At 43.7% G+C, this 20,111-nt stretch overlaps 1 protein-coding gene across 8 annotated transcripts in view; it reads right to left on the bottom strand.

Moving 5' to 3' along the window:
• Positions 1–20,111, bottom strand: part of SRGAP3 (SLIT-ROBO Rho GTPase activating protein 3) — a 315,323-nt gene that overhangs the window by 22,952 nt on the left and 272,260 nt on the right. For 6 of the 8 annotated variants that reach the window (XM_021933198.2, XM_021933193.2, XM_021933194.2 and 3 more), the window contains 4 exons: positions 12,158–12,292; positions 10,297–10,402; positions 9,868–10,095; positions 6,872–6,951 (listed from right to left, as the gene is read on the bottom strand). In XM_021933198.2, coding sequence (XP_021788890.1) covers positions 6,872–6,951; positions 9,868–10,095; positions 10,297–10,402; positions 12,158–12,292 — 549 coding nt within the window. Of the gene's footprint in view, positions 1–3,746; positions 4,905–6,871; positions 6,952–9,867; positions 10,096–10,296; positions 10,403–12,157; positions 12,293–20,111 lie in introns of those variants that run through there. The other 2 variants (XM_009200284.4, XR_643522.4) reach the window with 2 other exon arrangements.

The following is a 20,111-nucleotide window of genomic DNA, read 5'->3' as shown; positions in this document are numbered from 1 at the left end:
GCAAGCTAAATGCAGTAGCATAAAAAGAACTATGCTCCATGCACAAGTGGAATTTATCCCAGGACTGCCCAATTGGTTTAACATCTGAAAATCATTAATTAATGTAATGCATCTTACCGGTAAAATAAAAAAACAAAAATCACACAATCATCTTAATAGATGAAGAAAAAGCACTGACAAAATCTAATATTCTTTCAAGATAAAACACTCAACAAACTAGGAATAGAAAGGAACTTCCTCAGTCTGACAAATGGCATCTATGAAAAACCCACAGCTAACATCATACTTAATGGTGAAATTCTGGATGCTTTCCCCATAAGATCAGGAGTTAGACAAGGATATCCACTCTCATCACTTCAATGTTGTACTAGAGATTCTAGCTGGGCCAACTGGGCAAGAAAAAGAAATAAAAGGTATTCAAATTGGAAAAGAAGTAAAAATATATCTATTCATAGACAATATAATCTCATATATTAAGAAATCATAAGGAAATCACTAAAAACTATTTGAGTGGATGAATAAACTCAGCAAGGTTGCAGGATATAAGAGCAATATATTAAAATCAATTACATTTCCATACACTCATAGTGAACAATTCAAAAGTGAAATTAAGAAAACAATTTCACTTACATTAGCATAAAAAAGAATAAAATACAGAGGAATAAAGCACTGACAAAATCTAATATCCTTTCAAGATAAAAGGATAAAAGGCACTCTGTAGTTGCCACTCTGGCAACTATAAATCATTGTTAAAAAAAACTAAACATCTAACTGGCAAAACATCCTATGTTTATGGATCAGAAGACTTAACACTACTAAGAGGGTGATATTCCCAACTGACCGACAGATTTAACACAATCCCTATCAGAATCCTGGCTAACTTCTTTGTAGAAATTGACAAGCTGATTCTAAATTTCATATGTAATCACAAGAAACCCATAATAGTCAAAACAATCTTGAAAACGAAGGACAAAGTTGGAGGGCTTAAACATCCCAATTTCAAAGCTTACTACAAAGCAACGGTAATGAAGACAGTATAGTACCAACACAGAGATAGACATATAGGTCAGTGGAACAGCATTGCAAGTCCAAAAATAAACCCATACAACTATAGTCAAAGGACTTTTTTTACAAGGGTGCTAAGACCATTCAACGTGGAAAAGAATAATTTTTTTCAACTAATAGTACTGGGACAACTGGAGAGCCACATACAAAAGAATAAAGTTTGACCATTACCTTATACCAAAATTAACTCAAAATAGATCAAAGATCTAGACCTAAAACTCTAAAACTCTTAAAAGAAAATACAGGAATACATCTTCATGAACTTGGATTTGGCAAAGGCCTCTTAGATATAACACCAAAAGCATGCACAACAAAAGAAAAAATAGATGAATGGAACTCAATCAAAATTAAATACTTTTGTGCTTCAAAGGGTATCACCAATAAAAAGGCAAGCTGCAGAATGGGAGAAAATATTTGGAAATTGTATATCTGATAAGGGACTTAGATCTAGAATATATAAAGAGCTGTTACAATTCAATAATAAAAAGGCAAATAACCAAATTTAAAAATGGGCAAACGATCTGAAGAAAAATATACAAGTGATCAAAAAGCACATGAAAAGATGATGAACATTATCAGTCATCAGAGAATTCAAATCCAAACCTCAGTAAGATACCACTTCACATGCACTAGGATGGCAAGAATCAAAAAGTCAGATAATAACAAGTGCTGGCAAGGATATGGATAAATTGGAACCCTCACACACTGCTGATGATATTGCAAAACGATGCGGTCATTTTGGAAAACAGTCTGGCATTTCCTTAAATGACTGACATAGAGTCAGCATATGACCCAGCAATTCCACTCCTGGGTATATACTCAAGAGAAATGAAAACTTCTGTCTGTACAAAAACTTGCACACACATGTTTACAGCAGTATTATTCATAATAGCTGAAAGTAGAAACAACCCAAATGTCCATCAATTGACAAATGGATAAACAAAGTCTGGCATTTTCATATGATGGAATATTATTCAGCCATCAAAAACTAAGTACTGATTCATGCTACAGCATGGCTGAACCTAGAAAACTGTGTGCTAAGAGAAAGGCCATATATTATATAATTCTATTTATATAAAATGTCCAGAATGGACAAATCCATAGAGACAGTGGGTAGATTTACAGGTGCATTGACTAGGGCTGGGAGAAATGTGGGGGGCAGGGATGGGAGGGTGTAAGGAGTGATAGCTAAAGGGTACAGAGCTTCTTTTCAAGATGATGAAAATGTTCTCAAATTGACCATGGTGATAGTTGCACATATCCGTGAATATACAAAAAAATCACTCAGTTGTACACTTTAAAAGGGTAAATTGTGTGGTGTGTGATCTATAACTCAATAAAGTGGTTTTAAAAAGAAGGCAGGGTCCTTCTTAGGTATAAGGCCTGAGCCAAATGCCGTGAGCCAGCTTACCATGTTTATTACTAGTGATTAGAAACATACACCAAGTATAAGACATTGGCCGCTGTTCTTTTTTTCTATTGTTCTTAATTTCTTATGAAAAGGAGTGGGCCAGGCACAGTGGTTCATGCCTGTAATCCCAGCACTTTGGGAGGCTGAGGCAAGCAGATCATGAGGTCAGGAGATTGAGACCAGCCTGGCCAACATGGTGAAACCCCATCTCTACTAAAAAATACAAAAATTAGCTGGGCATGGTGGCGCATGCCTCTAATCCCAACTACTCAGGAGGCTGAGGCAGGAGAATCATTGAACCAGGGAGTCAGAGGCTGCAGTGAGCCAAGATTGCACCACTTTACTACAGCCTGGCGACAGAGCGAGACTCTGTCAAGGAAGGAAGGGAGGAAGGGAGGAAGGGAGGAAGGGAGGAAGGGAGGAAGGGAGGAAGGAAGGAAGGAAGGAAGGAAGGAAGGAAGGAAGGAAGGAAGGAAGGAAGGAAAGAAGGAAGGAAGGAAGGAAAGAAAAGAAAAAGGAAAGAAAAAGGAGTGGCTATGATTTCAGGTTCCAGGAGAACTGGGGTGTTTGTATATAAATGGACTAATCCCATTTTAATACCATCAAAAACCTCACCTGAATACTCACGACATGGATGAATCTCAGAATATTATGCAGAGTGAAAGAGGACAGAGTCAAACAACTCTATTCTGTACAACACCATTTATATGAAATTGTAAACAGACCAATGGGGGAGGAGTCAAAGGTAACCTCAAAAATTTCAAGAAAATATCAGTAAGAGAATGGTGGCACAATTATAATTGAATATGGACATATCACCCATAAAACATGCCTCTGTCACTGATTTTAGTGGTTTTATAATCTAACAATCTTGTTTCTCATTTAGCTTCCAATTAATAAAGTTGTTAGTGACAGGCTGCCTTCATTTTTTCATTTAGTCAAGGATTCTTGGCCTAACCATGGTTTCTTTATATAAATCTTGGAGACCAAAGAGAAAGCACTGTGGAATTTCCAGACTTATCAGACTCAAGACAGGAGAATAGGCGTCAGTTAGGTATAGAATCTTTTTTTTTTTTTTTCTTTGAGATGGGGCCTCATTCTGTCACGCAGGCTGGAGTGCAGTGGCATGATCATGGCTCACTGCATCCTTAACCTCAATTGCTCAAGCAATTCTCCCACTTCAACCTTCTGAGTTGCTGGGACCACAGGCATATGCCACTATGCCTGGCTAATTTTTGTATTTTTTTTTTCAGAGATGGAGTTTCACCATGTTGCCCAGGTTGGTCTAGAATTCCTGGGCTCAAGCCATCTGACCACCTCAACCTCCCAAAGTGTTGGGGTTACAGGTGTGAGCCACCACACCCAGCTGGTACAGAATCTTTGAGACAAGAAAGGCAACAGATACCCAAACAACTAAATTGTTCCTCCAATTTGGCATTCATTGGCTGATTCATGTACGACAAAGACCTGGACTCATGGTTCTCTGCCTGATTTGACCTTTGAGGCCTGCTGGGTTCCATTCATACAGGGTGCTGTCAAGAGAAAAGAAGACAGATATTGATGATCCCCTAAATGAAATGTCTACGAGGAAATAGGTAAACAAATCAGGAGGTTTAGGTTGCCAATGCCAGTTATGTCAAGAAAATTCTCCAGGACTCAGTTTCTCTATCAGGATTAGGAAGGATGTCTGTTTGATACAGAGTCCATTGATGTTTCTTATCTACCTCCCTGTCCCAGGCACTGTGCTAGGCTCCTTCACATATTAACCCACATTTTAACCCATGCCATAATTTGCTTGGTGTTGTCATTCCCATTTTATACATAAGGAAATAGAGGCCAGAGGTGATGTGGCTTCCCTCAGATTACATGACCATAAGGACTCCCTCTGTGCTTCAATTCCAGGTCTCTCTTTTCTGAGCACGGTGACCCCTTGACTGTCTCTGCAGGTCACTATTCTGCCACTGTTTGGCCAGGGACGGCATGAATGTAACATTTAGAAAATGAAATTGATTTTCCACCAAAGAGTGCCCTGATTCAATACCCCTCACTAATACACACAGGATACCTTGAGAGCCTTCAGGGAACATGAAACTGGCTCTCCCAGCCTGTGGCTTCTTCCCTTCCAGGATGATTTTTCCTGCCTTTGTCATTCCCAGAAACCAGCAGCCTCACAAAGAACAAAAGGAAGAAGGATCTTCTGGGAGGGGGACACAAAGCTCTGACGCATGCATTCTGGGAGCCACTGTGAATCTTTACCCTGAGAAGGGGGAGATAGCACTTTCTGGGGGGTGGTTCTTATGCGGATGAGGCCCCACTGGGTGAGTCCCATGGCTGCTTCTTCACGGACCCAGCAAGACCTATTCTCTCTGTCCCTCCTCATCTTCATTCCTGGTGTTCAGAGCAGCCTTCTGCCCATCAGCCCAAGGAACTGTGGAAAAACCAGCAAAGGGACTGACAGGGACCTCAGCCCCCAGGAAGGCAGGTGCTTTGGTCAAGACAAAGGAGAGGAAATGTCAGGAGTAGGAGAGAGATAGAGACAGAGCAAGCTAGAGAGAGAGAGAAAGAGACAGACAGAAAGAGATCCAGAAATACAAAGAGCAACAGATGGAGAGGACGGGGTGGGGGCTGTTAAAAGGGATAGAGGGAGGGCGAGAACTGGAGGTGGTCGGCAGAAGAAAAAAAGGAGGAAAGAGAAAAGCAAATCACCAGGAATAAGCAGAAGGTGGCAGCCTTCACATCTCCAAACAAAGCCTCTGCAGGACACGTTCCTCAGTTTAGGATGACTTCAGCCTCTCAGGAGTCTGATCAAGCTGAACGTGATATCTGGATTTGCTTTTCTGTACCTGTGACCCAGGTCTGACTCATTAGCTCCCTCTCAGGCCACGGGGACTGGATCATGCCTGGGTGCATGACTCAAGGCAGTCCAATGAGACTCCACCCCAGGACCTCTCTTGGAACCATTATAGAAAGGAAGCTTTTTTCCATTGAGACTCTGGGTAAGATGATGGTGAAAGTCTGGAATTGCCAGAGACCACTGCACAGGAAGATCCTACATGAGAATGAAACCGGCACAGAGGGAAGCAGAACAAGAAGACAGACAAAGTGCTGACAAAATCACCCTTGCTCCTGGATCCAGCTGTGCCTGAAGCCACGCCAACTCTGGGACTTTTCAGGTATAGGAACTTATTCCCTTTTAAGCTTAAGTTGATTTGAGTTGGGGGTTCTGTCATTAGCAACTGAAATAGTCCTACTAGACTGTGAAAACCCATCTATCAGTCTTGTCTCTTTTGCCAGTTCCCAGAACTGTCACCTGAGTGCCTGCCCTGCTCTCCTGACAAATGTGGTAGCCAACATGACCCGGTCCCACAAGAGAAACACAAAGGACAAGTAAGAGAACTGCTAAGCCATGACGTTTAAAAAGGAAAACTATCCCAGGTGCTTGGTGCCTCCTGGGCCGTATTCTAACTTTCAAGAGTCCTAGGCACTTTTGCCTGCATGGGTTCCTTCCTCCATTCAAAAAAAAAAAGTTAAAAATCATATTTTACAACTGCATTAGTATAAAGACAAATATAATCCAGACTGGATATTGTGTTCATTTTTTTCTGATTTTAAAATAAATTAAAACATTTTAGTGGACCTCTACAAGTACCATGGGCCCTTGGCACTGTGCCCACTCTGCCTGATGGATAAGCTGGCATGTGGTTCAGATTGCTTGTCTATGCAGTCCAGTTTCCCTAGAGACTAGTCCGACTCTCTTCTCCTTGTCTGGAAAGGGTGGAGGAATCTGGAGAAAGGTCTTGACTGGCCTTTTTTTCTCTCTCTCTCTCACCATACACTTCCCAGGATCATCACCCTTTGATTTCATCTCCAGGGTGCCCAATGCACCAGACACACTTGTAATCTGGCATTATCGCTTTGCACCATGAGAAGCTACTTCCAACCTGCCAAGATCTGGTGACAGACTGGGAGTTCCTTGAGGACCGACATCTTGTTCATTCCTGTGCCCAAGTCCCAGCACAGGCTTGGCACAGAGTAGACCCTGACAGGGGAATGATGGAGGAACAGAGCTTGCTTTCTACTTAGGAAACTCGTGTCATTTAGGATTTGTCCCTGGGCCAGGCAGGACACATTAAGGAATGAAGTGGGCTAGGTGTGGGGTGTGATGCACACAGCGTGAGCCTATGAGGATCTGCTCTGTGTCAGGCCCATGCCAGGACTTGGGGCATGCCATGAAGGTTTTTCTGGGTCTTCATCTATTCTGAAGGACAGATGGCTGACTTGGAAAGCTGAAGAGGTCTACGTGTCTACGTGGGCCAGCCCTGTGGTTGGGCTGACATAAGTCAGCGTGAGAGGCCCCAGGAAGAATCCCTTGTCCCCAGGATACCCCTCACTCACCTTCATCGCTGGTATGAGGTTCAGTGCCATTGTCATGGTCAACTTCATCGATGGTCCCTGGCTCGCTGTGTGGGCTGTCACTGCAAGGAAACATGGGAAGGGGACTCACTGTGGGGGTTATCTACCCTCACAGCATCTTCAGCCTCTCATGCCAGTCCAGTTGGCCTCTGGGCCCTCCTGCAGCTCAGATGCAGGCCCATATCATCCTGTCTTTTCCATCTGACCACTCCTGGGAGATTCTTAATCAGAAAACTACTCCCAGCCTCCTCCTTGTGAAGCTTCCCAAATATCTCCCCCAGTGCCCTCCTAGCCCTGGAATTTGCTGAGCTGTCTTCTTGGTGAAGACTGTCAATGCTCACGTGTTCTGTAAGATCCAGAGGGCAGTGGTAAAACCCCAGCATTTATCATCAGAAGGACCACAGGCCAGAACAAAAAGAACCCTTTGAAGTACTATGAGTTCTTTCATCTGGCCTGACTCTCCTGTCTTATAGCTGAGGTGACATATCCCAGGAGGTAAGATGAAGCTAAAGAGGGCTGCCCTGTCTTTCTGCATGCAAAAGCCCCGATTGATGCAGGCAGTGAGAGTAGACTGGCAACTATGATGGGCATGGTGGCTGAGTAATTCAGTCCATCAGATTTAGTTGTTAATGTGCTGGTCTAATTTCACCAGCTACTACCCCCTTACTAGATTATAAGCTTCTTGAGGCAAGGGTTAATTCACATAATCAGCCAGTTTTTTTTTTTTTTTATAGAGCCATTGAGTGAGTTATAATATGCCAGGCAGTGTGCTGGTAGGAGGGATGCAATGATAGATAAGGCGGACAAGGTCCCTGGCCTCGTGTTGCTTACACTGTAGGGAGAGGGGCAAGAAAAACACCGAAGTCAATATGCCATTAAATAAGACAGTTGCAAGTTATGTTATGTAGTGTTAGGTAGGAAATAAATGGGCAGAGACAAGAACAGCAGAGAGGACCTATAAAGAGTGGACAGGGAAGGCTTCTCAAAGGTGACATTGGCAATGCCATTTAAAGGAATATGTACTTTATTATGAAAAATTCTCCACTGCCACCTGAATCAGGACCAAACTCAGTGGCTTCCAAGATTTTTCACAGCCTGGCTCTATCCAACCTGTGGAGCCTCATCCTTCACCATTCCCCTGTCACACATGCTATGTTCTGGTCACACTGAACGACTTTTCATTCTACTGAATGCTCCAGGTCTTTGTGCACTCCTCACTGGGCTGGCTCCAGTTCATTCTGCAGTCTCAGCTCAGTCTGTACTTCCCCAAGGAAGCCCTTCCTGATTTCCCTAGACTGGCTCAGGGAGCCCCACTTCTGGAGCCGTTTGTTTCCTATTCCATCAGAGCTCCTGCGCCAGGGGCCAATCTTGTTTGGTTACATCTCTGACTCCCAGCACAGAATCCAGCCCACAACAGATGCTTGGTAACCATTTGTTGAATGAATGAATGTTGTCTACTGTGCTGAGACCCTCAGCCAAGTCTCCCTTCTGGTTGTGAAAACTCCAAAATTACCATGTAATTAATAGTTTTACAGTCTTGTGGGAAACAAATAGGATTAAGAAAAGTGTGGTTATTGTATATTGTTCTTTGATAAGTACACGAAGATCTGTGCGTCCCTTCCCAGAACACTAATTATATATATTGCAGCAAGAAAAGAGAACTGGTAATGGTTGCAAAAACTGTGTGACAAGTCTCTCTGTCCAGAAATTACGCTTGCCAGCTGTTTAATGTTTCTGTTACAGAACAGGGATGGATTTGCCCCCTAGTGCCTCAAACGAGATTAGAGAGTTGTGATTAGACATGACTATGACCCAGTATCTCTATGCAGGGAGGCATGTGGGAAGGAAACACAAAGGCTGGAACACCTTCCTTCTTTGAAGCAGCTGCCCAAATATGCTCACAGTACTAAGGCAATTCAAAAGTCCAGGAACGTTTGACAATCAAAAAACAAACTCCCCTGTAGGCACCTGGCTGAAGGCGGCGTGGGTAATACCTAAATATATAGCTGTGTGCTCTCTTGAATTGGAAATAAAGAAATAGTAAAAACGCTTTGGTCTCTGTCATTTAGTGTCCTGAATTTCCTGTCTTCACCACATTTAAACATTTTTCCTGTCTTGACATTTTAAGGTCTTAGCCTGGCGAAGCTTTTAAAGCCCTGACTTTGAAAAGCTTCTAAAATATTTCTCCTAAGACCTAGTGTAGTACCAGGTATACCAGGCACACAGAGGTCCCTAATTAGTGATTGTTGACATGGTGTTGAACACACAAAGAAACTGAGCTACTTTGTCTGGAAAAGAGAACTCCTAGGTGAGAGGAAACAAGGGTGGTAAGTGTCATACTCAGTTCATGAAGTTGAGGTGGGGACTATTCACTCCCCTGCTTCCTGAGTTGGGCTTGTGACTCACATGGCCAGTTAAAGCATTGCATCTTCTTACCAAGGTGATTACTTCACCAGGCCCAAACCTCAGCAATGAAACAGTTATTGAGCGTGTGTTGGAACATTTGGGAAGGAAAGGGTATTTTCTATTGAAGATACTAAGAGAGTGAGTTACAGATCTTGAGTTGCTGGTTGCCTGCTTGAACCACCAAGGAAATGGCTGTCCAGGAATGAAGCCAACACAGAATAAAGCAGGGCCAAGAGATGGAGACTGCAGAACCAAGTCCTTGCGGTAATAGTTGAGCTCCTGGATCAAGCTATACCTGAAGATATACCCCCAGACTTTTTACTTAAGTAAACCAATAAAGTTCCATTTGGCTTAAGGCAATTTGAGTTGTATGTCTGTCCCTTGTAACCAAGAGAATCCTAACTGATGTACCTATCTCTCATGTAAGACTGCTGTGAAGCTCAGATGAGAAAATGTATATGGAAGCACTGACTATCAAGCAGTAAGAAAACTGAAGCGTTTCTTATTGTTCCTGTTCAATGGAAATAACAATGATGATGATAATAATAATATTAAGAGGAATGGCATCTTACCAATATTCTTCCCCTCCAGCCATGCATTTTTCATACACAGGTCCCTCTAGCTCCCGGGGGCTGGGGAAGATGGCTTCATGATGGATGATGATGGTTTTGATGACTTCATTGATGTGTGCCTGGCAGGACACAGGGTCCTGCCCATCAGGGATATGCATGAGGGTAGGCCCGAAGCAGATGGCCAGGTTGTAGGGATCCATCATGTTCTCGTCGCTATACTGGGAGAGGCTAGGAGAGAGGAGTTACCCACAAGTCATCTGGGAAAGGCAAGTCCTCCCCCTATGTTTTTTTTCTTTTGGGGAACTCTACACAAATCCAGGAGGGTTCCATGTTCTCCTTTAAAAACAGCATCTGCAGAAGCCTCAAGATACCCCCTCCCAAAGGAGGCCAGGCCTGAGTCAAAAAGGGGCCCCTTGGCCAGACACTCACTGGTTAAGGAAAGCGAAGAGGTATCTCATGACCACGATGACCACGCGGGGAAGGGTGACGAGAATTTGTTGGATCTGGTGCACCCTCTCAGCTGGGTTCTCCAGTTCTGTAACATAAAGGGGCCTTTCAGCGTGCCTTTCATCCTCAGAGAGCAAAGCAGCAAATGTTCGCTTTCCACATCTCCTATATCAGTCCACGTGGATGGGGGAAGACAGCTCTACTCTTGATTCCGGGGATCATAGGTGATCCTGGCCTGGCCAATCAGAGCATCCATCTCCCTGGCTACAGGGAGGGGCTGGAGGTGTGGCCTAATCAAGAACCAATCAGAGTCGACTCTTGGGACTTTGGTTGTGAGAAACCCACAGGGAGGTGCCCTCTTGGGCCTGGGTAGACCGAAGCCTGGAGCACAGTGGGGGCCCCCGAGAGGAGGATCCCACCTAAGAGTGAAGCTGGCATAGAGATGGAGGGGGCATATATCTGCTGATGCCGTGTGAAGGTCTGAGTCCAGCTGGACCTAAGCTTTCCAGGTACCCAAACAGTGCATTCCCTTTTATGAAGTAAGCAGGTTTAAGCTGGGTTTCTGTTACCTGTGAGTCCTGACAGACATAGGCAGGGACCATGTTTTATTAAACTCTTTACAAACACCAGCTGCAGCACAGGTCTGACACATAGTAGCTGCTCAGGAAATGAACATGGAATAAATCACCACTTCTCAAACTACCTATCAGCCAAAGTCTGGCAGATGCTTGGATCTCATCTCTGACCCCTGTTTCCAGGTCATCCTAGACCTGAAATTTGCTCAGGGCCCTGCACAGGAACAGGATTTTTGGGGGTTCTGGAAACACTGGCTGAGCAAGTGATACAGGGCTCAGACAGGGTCAGACCTCTGCAGTCTAGAATAGAGCTTGCAGTATGAAGGTCAGGAAGGCTGAGCAGGGAATAGTGTGGAGGGAAGGGGGAACAGAAGGGTCTTTTACACACACAATAAAAGAGAGCTCGAACCTCCCTCTTCTCTTGCCATCTCCAGGAACACTTTACTGACTGCAAATATCTCTCAGAGTACTGTGAGAAACACCCCAAATGAAACCGGGTGTGGGGCAACTTTTCTGTGAATCAAATTTAAAAGTTTATTCTAAATGAGTAAAATTCTAATATTCTAAAGTTGAAAGCTTAATTTGTAAAAAAATTTCCAAAAGGTTACTTTGGATTTGGGTATCTCAGAGTCAAGGTACCATGATATCAGCCCCCTAGACTGGGTTCCTCTTGATTTTATCCACAGAAACATAACAGTTTCTCTCAACTAACTAGCAATGTCAGAGAAAATCCCCAGTCAACTTACTGTCACCATTTCCCTTGCTGGTCATGCTGCTGACCTGACCTCTAGACCTTCCACAGCTCCCCATCACCCAAGGGGAAAAGCTCTGGAATGTTTGCAAGGCATTCAAGGTCTTCCCCCTCTTGCTCCATTTTCGCCTTCCAACCTCTTGCGCCATGCACAGGCTGGGACACCCTCCTGCTGGTCCCACTGGGTCTATGTCCCTAGCCCTTCTCAGGATCCCCTGTGCCCATTCCTCCTGGAACACTCTGCTCCCAGCACTCTCTCTCTTGGCTCTGATCTGCGAAACCAAGTCTTCCTCTGGTTCTCCCCTGAGCTCCTTCTCTACCCAGGGGGTGTGACATGCCCATTAGCCCTTTCATTATAAACCATCTTCTTATTTCTGCTTTCAGTTCTAAGAGGATGCAGGTCACACTTCCTCTTTCATAATATCCCTCCTCTATGCCTAGCACAGCAATGAGCCTGTAGCTCTACTCCAACAATGATTTGTCAAAGAACTGATCATTTCACCTGGGAAATACTTACTAATAGTAGATATCAAATCTTGAAACCTTTCCTTAGGAAAGAGTGGGTTTTCCAGTCCTCGGAAATACAGTTTTAAAACACCAGCGACTGAATTGATATCTCGTTCATTTTGATCGTCCACAAGGGGGTCTTCACCTGAGTGGAAACAAGAGACAAGATGATGTTTCAGCTTGGGAAGGAGTCAGAGAACGTACAGATGGCAGAAGAGATGACCTGGCCCAGGCTGAACCACAGGAAAGGCAGATGGGAGAAGTCTCCCCCACATATGAGGCCCCCTACTTCAGCAAGTTTAAAGTTCTCCCTGCAACTTCTTATTTGAAACTGTTTAAATCTATAGAAGAGTTGTAAAAATAAAATAATGAACACCCATCACCTTTTGCTTACACTCATCTTGCCATATTTGATTTCTTGTTCTTTCTGTATTTATATTTATTGTTGCTCCACTATTTGAGATTATTTTGTAGACATCAAAACACACCACTGCTAACTACTTCAACAAACTTCTCCTAAGAATAAGGATATTCTTCTACATAACCACATTATTACACCTAAGAAAATTAACCATTCAAAAAGAACATCTCATATACAGCCCACATTCAGACATCCCCAGTTGTCCCATGGTGTCTTTTACAGAATTTTTTTCAAAAGACAAGATCTAATCAACATTCACACAATTCATCTGGTGGTTATTTTTCTTGAGTCCTTTAAATGTAAAATACGCCCTGATATTTTTGTTTGCTAGTTTGTTTTTTACAGTATTGGCTCTTTCTGAAGAGCCCCGGCCAGTTGTCTTATAGAATGCCTCACACTCTGGATTTGTCTGTTTTCTCATGATTAGATTCCAATTAAATATTTTTGGCAAGAACACTACATGAGTGATGTTATGGACACCTTAATGCATCCCATTAGAAGGCACATACCTCAGGCTGTCCTGCTGCTGGTGATGCCAACCTTGATCACTGGGTCAAGGTGTTGGCCTCCAGATCTCTACATCATGAAGGTATCTTCTCCCACTTTGTAATAAGTATGATCTGTGAAATGGTACTCAAAGTGTCATGATGATGCTTTGAGATGACTGTGTGCATGTAGTGCCCAATATGTTTCACCCAGTGGTTTTAGCATCCAGTGATGACTTTTGCCCAAATCAATTGTTCCACTGGGGATTGCAAAATGGTGATTTTCTAATTCTGTCATTTCTTCTCCATGTATCAGCAGGCATTCTTTTGTAAAGAAGAGCTGTCTTCATGTCCCCCACCCTTACCCCTTTATTAACATTTCTACGAACTTGTTTTTGTAATTTTTAACTGAATTGTGATTATCTATTACCATCACTATTTTTTAGAATACTTAAATTGTCCCAAATTTGGCCATAGAGTACACTTTCTTGTGTCCTTTTAATGTGACCTCCAATGAGCAGTTCCTTGCTTTCTGGACAAAAAAAAAAAAAAAAAAATCCCCAATTACTTTTTACTTTCCTTGATCCGGATCTTGAATCAAACATTTCTCCAGCAGGCTCTGTTTGCTTTTCATAGCAAACAAATATGGTGTCTTATATCGAGATACCAAGATCTAGGTATTAGGTGTGCTCATTGCTACAGAAGAGTCGTAAAGAGCTTCCAGATCCTTTCAGTGGATAGAACTAGAATTTTTTTTTCATGAGTTCATATTGATGTTTCTTATTCATAAAATAAGGTTTTCATTACCTTCACTTATTTTGTATTTGTACATTTTTTTCTTACCATAAAAATCTTGGTTCTGAATAATATTAGTAATAAATATATTCATCTGCCTTATCCTATAATACACAATCAATAGTGTAACAGTTTTAATAGCAATATTACTACTAACAATAAACCTGCTACACACAATTTGAGATTTCTTTCCAGGGCTTTTGTTTATGTTATTGGTTAGTATTTTTATCTTCAAAGTGTATCCCACTAAAGAGATATATGGTCAGAAGACAGAAAGTAGATCAGTGGTTGCCTAGGGCTGGTGGCCAGGGTATGGAGGATATTGGGAGGGACTTGCAAATGGGTACAAGGTTCCTTTTGGGGAGGATGAAAAAGTTCTGAAGTAACATTATAATGATTGCATAACTCTGTAAATATAACAGAAACCATTGAAATGTATTTTTTCTTTTATTGATATATAACATTTTAAATATTTATGGGGTACATGCAACTGTTAGATGCATAGAATGTGTAATGATCAAGTCAGGGTATTTGAGGTATCCATCATCTTGAATATCTGTCATTTCTATATTTTGGTATCATTTCAAGTACATGTTCAAAAGTTACTCTCTGTAGTTATCAATTTGATAAGTAGCATACTTGGTTTTCTTTGTATTTTAAGTATTAAATTTCTTTTAGAAATCCTTTTTTTAAATTTACAGTTTTGAATGCACAAAGCATTTATAGGGTCCAGAAGTCAAAAGTTGCACTCAAAGAAGCCCTATCCTTATCCTTCTGTCCTCCACACCTTATATTTAACCATTTTCATTAGTTTTTGGTTAGTCCTGCTGTGTAAGCAAATACATAGGCCAATTTTTAATATCCTCTTATTCTTACATAGAATGTAGTATACTTCTAAATAAACTTCTTTCTTCACCTAACAAGAAATCCTGGAAATCCCTCCACATTAGTTCGCAGAGATCTTCCTCTATTTATTTATTTATTTATTTATTTATTTTTGTAATTTTTTGTATTTTTAGTAGAGACGGGGTTTCACTGTGTTAGCCAGGATGGTCTCGATCTCCTGACCTCGTGATCCGCCCGTCTCGGCCTCCCAAAGTGCTGGGATTACAGGCTTGAGCCACTGCGCCCGGCCTATTACTCTACTTCATGGATAGACCATAATTTATGCAATCAATCTCTTATGGGTCAACATTTGACTTCTTTCCACTATTTGGTTATTATAAATACTGCCACAGTGAATATTCTTGTGTTTTTGTATGCATGGAGGCAGATCTCTGGGATCAGTTCCCAGAAGTGGAATGGCTGGGTCATAGGGTAGACATATACGCAGTTTTATCAGACAGAGTCAAATTCTTCAATGGGGCTATGCCATTTTATATTCCTACCAACAACACCATCTCAAGAATGTCGTTTTCCACAGCCCTGCCCCTGGCATATTGTCAGTGTTTGGAATTTTTGCCAATTGGACAAGGGCAAATGGTATTTCAGGGAGCCCTTTTCAATTTAATCAGAGCTGCTAAGCAGGTTCACCACTGTGAATTTCCATGGGGGTGGTAAAAGGCAGCAGGGAGCCTTCTGCTGCTTTCCTGAGATGTTCAGAGACATCAGCACAATGGATGCTCCTCCTCCTGAACAGCTAAGAGCACCTCCAGGGCTGGCAAGCAATGAAAAGCAGAACTGGAAACTCATCCTTGGATCTCTTTACTCTGCTTCCGTGGGAAGTGAATACATGTCACTGCCAAGGCCTCCCTAGCCCCAACATGCTTCAGTATGAATTAGAGAATGGTCCCCCTGCCTTCCTGCACCAGGGCTTGCAGTGTACAGAGCATGAGCCAGAGTTCAGTTCCCATCTGTTCTCTTGGCTGGGCAGCCTTGTGCAGTGTCCAGTGTGAACAACCATGCATGGTGGCCCAGATACTGGTGTTGGATAGGTCAATTTCTCAAATGTTCCCACTGGAGGAGGTGAGAATGCTGCCTCCATAAGACTTCCTTGTAGGGAAGGAAGAGAGAAAATAAACACACCAAAAAATTGCCTGTATTCACACAGCACTTCTCAAGTGAGAAGAACATTTGTACATACGAACTCTCCTAACCCTTACAACAGCATTGCATGTCACTAAGGGAGACATGGTTCCAGTACCACTGTTCTCCCCTGTGGGAGAGCTGAGGCCCTGGTAGATGAAGCAATGTGCCCACAATCACAAAGTCAACAACAGACACTGGCAGCTCCAAGGTCTCATAATCCCTGAGAGATACGCTTTCTTCTACCTGTGATTTTTGGATCTGTCTATCTGTATGTATGCCTGCTTATGTAGGTAGGTATATATTTACCTACTTTCCTTCCTTTCATCCTTTACAGTAAAATCTCAACCTTCTTTTTCTCAGTAAAGAAGTTCCTATGAAATACCAACTTATAGAACAAAACTGTCTTAGTTGAACTGGGGTGGGGGATGTCCAAGCCTCACCTCCTCAGCCTCCCTCTCTATTCCTGTAGCAGCCTAAGGAATTCAAAAACCGTACCATATTGAACTGTTTCCCTATTAGCTCCACACATCATTCCTGTGGTCTCATAATTCAAAAACACATGGATATTTTCCTCAATGTTACCTAGTACTAGCTCCCGTTGTTAAGCATGATTAGCACATTGACTTTACATATGCACACATACACATACATACGCCATTAGTTCTTGCCATTCCTCCTGCAAGGCCCTCAGTCCATAAATTGAGCTGCCCAAACATTCTTTTCAACTAGCCCAGGACTTTGGCTCCCTGCAAGCTAGTCAGTTTTGGCTCTGAGAATGGCATTCCAGAGCTGGAGATGAGCTGGATGGTTCCTGTGAATGACGGCTTTCTCCAAGAGGAGAATTAGAGCTAACATTCCAGGCAAATCTGAAGGAAAGACATGTTCACACTTGGCTAGCTAATGTCCTGGGGAGGTGGCATTGTTACTGAATTGCTCTGCCTTTAGCTTACTTTTACCCAGATCACCTGGGCGTTGCCAAAGGCTTTAAGACAGGGCTGCGACCAGGGCAGAGACTGAGCACACAGTGTGTGCTTAAAGACTCTGTCAGACCTGCTGCTGGAAGCTTGGAGTCAGTCTCTCTCACGAGGGCAGTTCTCTCTGGCCACAGGTCCTTAAGCCCCTCGACATGACAACCCTGCCCAGCATCTCCTGGTTCCATCCCTCTTCTCGAGGCAGGACCCAGATGTCAGAAGGGGCAGATCCAGAGTCAAGAGTGTGCCAGAGCCTACATGGCATGGCTTTAGCCCACATCCAAACCCTGTGTAGATCTGCACAGGGGGAGAGAGCCATTGCCTCCTTGGCAAGGCACCCCCTCCACATAAGGAGAGAGCTCAGCACTCCCATCTGTGCATACAAAGAGGTCACTTAGAGAGGTTTGTGGGGGACCTTCTGGGAGACAAGAGCAAACCACAGCTCACTCCACAGCTCAGCAGCTAATTCTTGCCTTTTCATGATGTGTGTGTGTGTGTTTTTTTTCTCTCCTTCATTTTGCCAGAAGATTTACAGGGAAAGCTCAAAACTTGAGCAGTGAATTTAAGATTTACTGACTACAACAACAAAAAGAATTTCAACTAAAACTCTGGTTGAATCATATGAGAAGGAAAAAAAAAAGTAGATTTAGGAATAATAAGCCAGGAGTGGATTTCCAACATGTTATCAGTTTTCAGGAGCTTAAGTTAAAGAAAACCACGCTCCTTTCAACAGCCTTAAGCAAGGAACTTTGGGAAGACCTCTACCCAGGGAAGGGAAAACAGAGCCAAGGAAGAACAAGACCCATATCCCTTTTAACAACTGGTGAAGAATGGGCACCCTGCAGGGATTCGAGGATTTAAATTTTAAAAATAAAATGAAAAGGCTGGGGGCAGTGGCTCACGCCTGGAATCCCAGCATTTCTGGAGGTTGAGTCTGGTGCATCACTTTGAGCCCAGGCGTTCAATGGCGAAAGCCCATCTCTACAAAAAATACAAAAATTAGCCAGGCATGGTGGCACACACCTGTAATCCCAGCTACTTGGTGGGATGGAAGGGTGCTGAGGTGGGAGGATCACCTGAACTGGGGGAGGCAGAGACCCTGTCTCAAAAAATAAATTGGCCAGGCACAGTGGCTCATGCCTGTAATCTCAGCACTTTGGGAGGCTGAGACTGGCGGATCACGAGGTCAGGAGATGGAGACCATCCTAGCCAACATGGTGAAACCGTGTCTCTACTAAAAATATAAAAAATTAGCCAGGTGAGGTGGCACACGCCTGTAGTCCCAGCTACTCAGGAGGCTGAGGCAAGAGAATCACTTGAACCTGGGAAGCGGAGGTTGCAGTCAGCCAAGATCCCGCCATTGCACTCCAGCCTGGTGACAGAGGGAGACTCCATCTCAAATAAATATATAAAATACAGGAAGAAAGGAAAAACATGGCATACTGGTTTGGAGAGGAAATTTAGTCACGAGTTAAACCATGTGGGATGTGAAGAGTGGGCGAGAAGAGAAATATTGAGCTGGGCCCAGGTTTGGGCCACCCCGTCGCCAGGGAAACATGGAGATAAGCAGGCTGAGGGCCAGGAAGACGGAAGACCCTAGTCTGGGGAGGGGTGGGAGGAGGCGGCCCTGAGTGTCAGCCAGGTTAGGAGCTAAACCCAGGGCATACGCTTGGCGAATGTCAAGGAACAGAAAAGAATAGTGAGAAATCTGGCACTGGCCATCCCAGAAAATCCAGGAAAGGATTTTTATAAAACAGACATACTAGAATGATTCTTTTAGAAGATAGCATGCTTCATTGTCGACTCAGGTGGAGCAGAAGGACCAGGCTGGCGAGAGAATGAGATTCGTTTTGGAACGATGGGGAGAGGGAGTGAGGCCAACTGCATTCGTGAGGGAAAGAAAAAGGAGAAAATATTTTTTGCAGCTGAGATTTAGTTCAGGTGTTCTCTGCCCAGCTGGGCTCTGCCTGAGGCGATCCAAGGCTTGTTAGGAGCAGAGAATTCTTTTAAATTGCACATCACCCCTGCAAAGCACCAAAGCAAGTGACAGGAGGTGCTGACCTTAGAAAATCACATTCAAGAAGGAAAAAAGCAGTGCTACCGGGGTAGGGAAAGGGTAGGGTTGCCTGTGGCAACAAGGTTACCTATAGAATATGGAGAGGCAGGGAAATGCCAGGCAAAGTGGTTGCCAGGCTGGAGGCACCATGCAGTGAGTTTGCCCATGAGATTCAAGGCAGGGTGACAAGGCATTCTGTATAATGGGATGAGCCCAGGAGGAGGGAACCAGCAAAGATTCCAGACTATGGTTCTGTTCATTGTAAATGAACACAGGGCAGCAGGGGTGTAAGAAGTTGGGGAAAACTAAGAAGCAACATTATGGATTGGACTGTCCAGTGCTGCCAAGAGAGGCTCAGAGCAATGGCAAATGATACTTGCATCACGGACGCGGATTTTGCACGTGCTGTTCCCTTGGTTTGGAATGCCCTTTCTTTGCCCCTGCCTCCCCTGGCTCTTACTCTTTAAGCCTCAGTTTAGGCATTTTTCCCAAGGAAGCCTTCCCTGGCTTTGCTATTCCTCTCCACTCCATCTAGGCTGGGCTAGGGGCTCCTACGCTCCCCATTGCCTACTCCATCATTGCACTGATTATACTGGCTGTTGGCTAAACTGGCTCCCCTACTAGTAGTGACTGTGTTTTGTTCATATTGCATTTCCAGGTCCTAGTCCATTACCTTGTACGGTATAGGGCTCAGTGCATGCTTGTTGAGTGAATGAATACATGGCTGAGTAGGAGCTTCGAGCAAGGGGGTCCTGGGGCTCCCTGGTTCTAAGCACCCAAGATTCTTGAGTAAGCTCCAGAAACGAAGCTCCCCTAGACCCTAGAAGGCCACTGAGCATGACATGCAGACAAATCTCATTGTCTCCAGATGGTTCCAAGCCAGAATGCCTACATCCACAGAGGGTCTGTGCCTGGGGGCCATAGCAGTACTGCTTGGGGCTGCAGAATGCTTCCTCCACCGCAAGATGGAATGGAGATGACTGGGAGACAGAGAATTTGTTCAAGAGGCAGCTCCTTTGGGGTGGGAGGGGAGCTAGGTAATAAGTAGGAAGAATTCTATGGGTGGAAGCACACAGAGAGGCCTGCTCAGAGCACAGCCAACAGGGGTAAACCATACCTTTTGGGATGTGATATACTGCTAGTAAAGGGGTATGGGATTGGGGTCCTCAGTGCCAGAACCACTCAGAGAAGGCAGTAAATCAGAGTTG

The sequence above is a fragment of the Papio anubis genome, chromosome 2 (assembly GCF_008728515.1).
Source record: "Papio anubis isolate 15944 chromosome 2, Panubis1.0, whole genome shotgun sequence".
In the NCBI taxonomy this organism is placed as follows: domain Eukaryota; kingdom Metazoa; phylum Chordata; class Mammalia; order Primates; family Cercopithecidae; genus Papio; species Papio anubis.
Note: the sequence above shows the minus strand (reverse complement) of the source record. Positions and strands in the feature narration are given on the sequence as shown.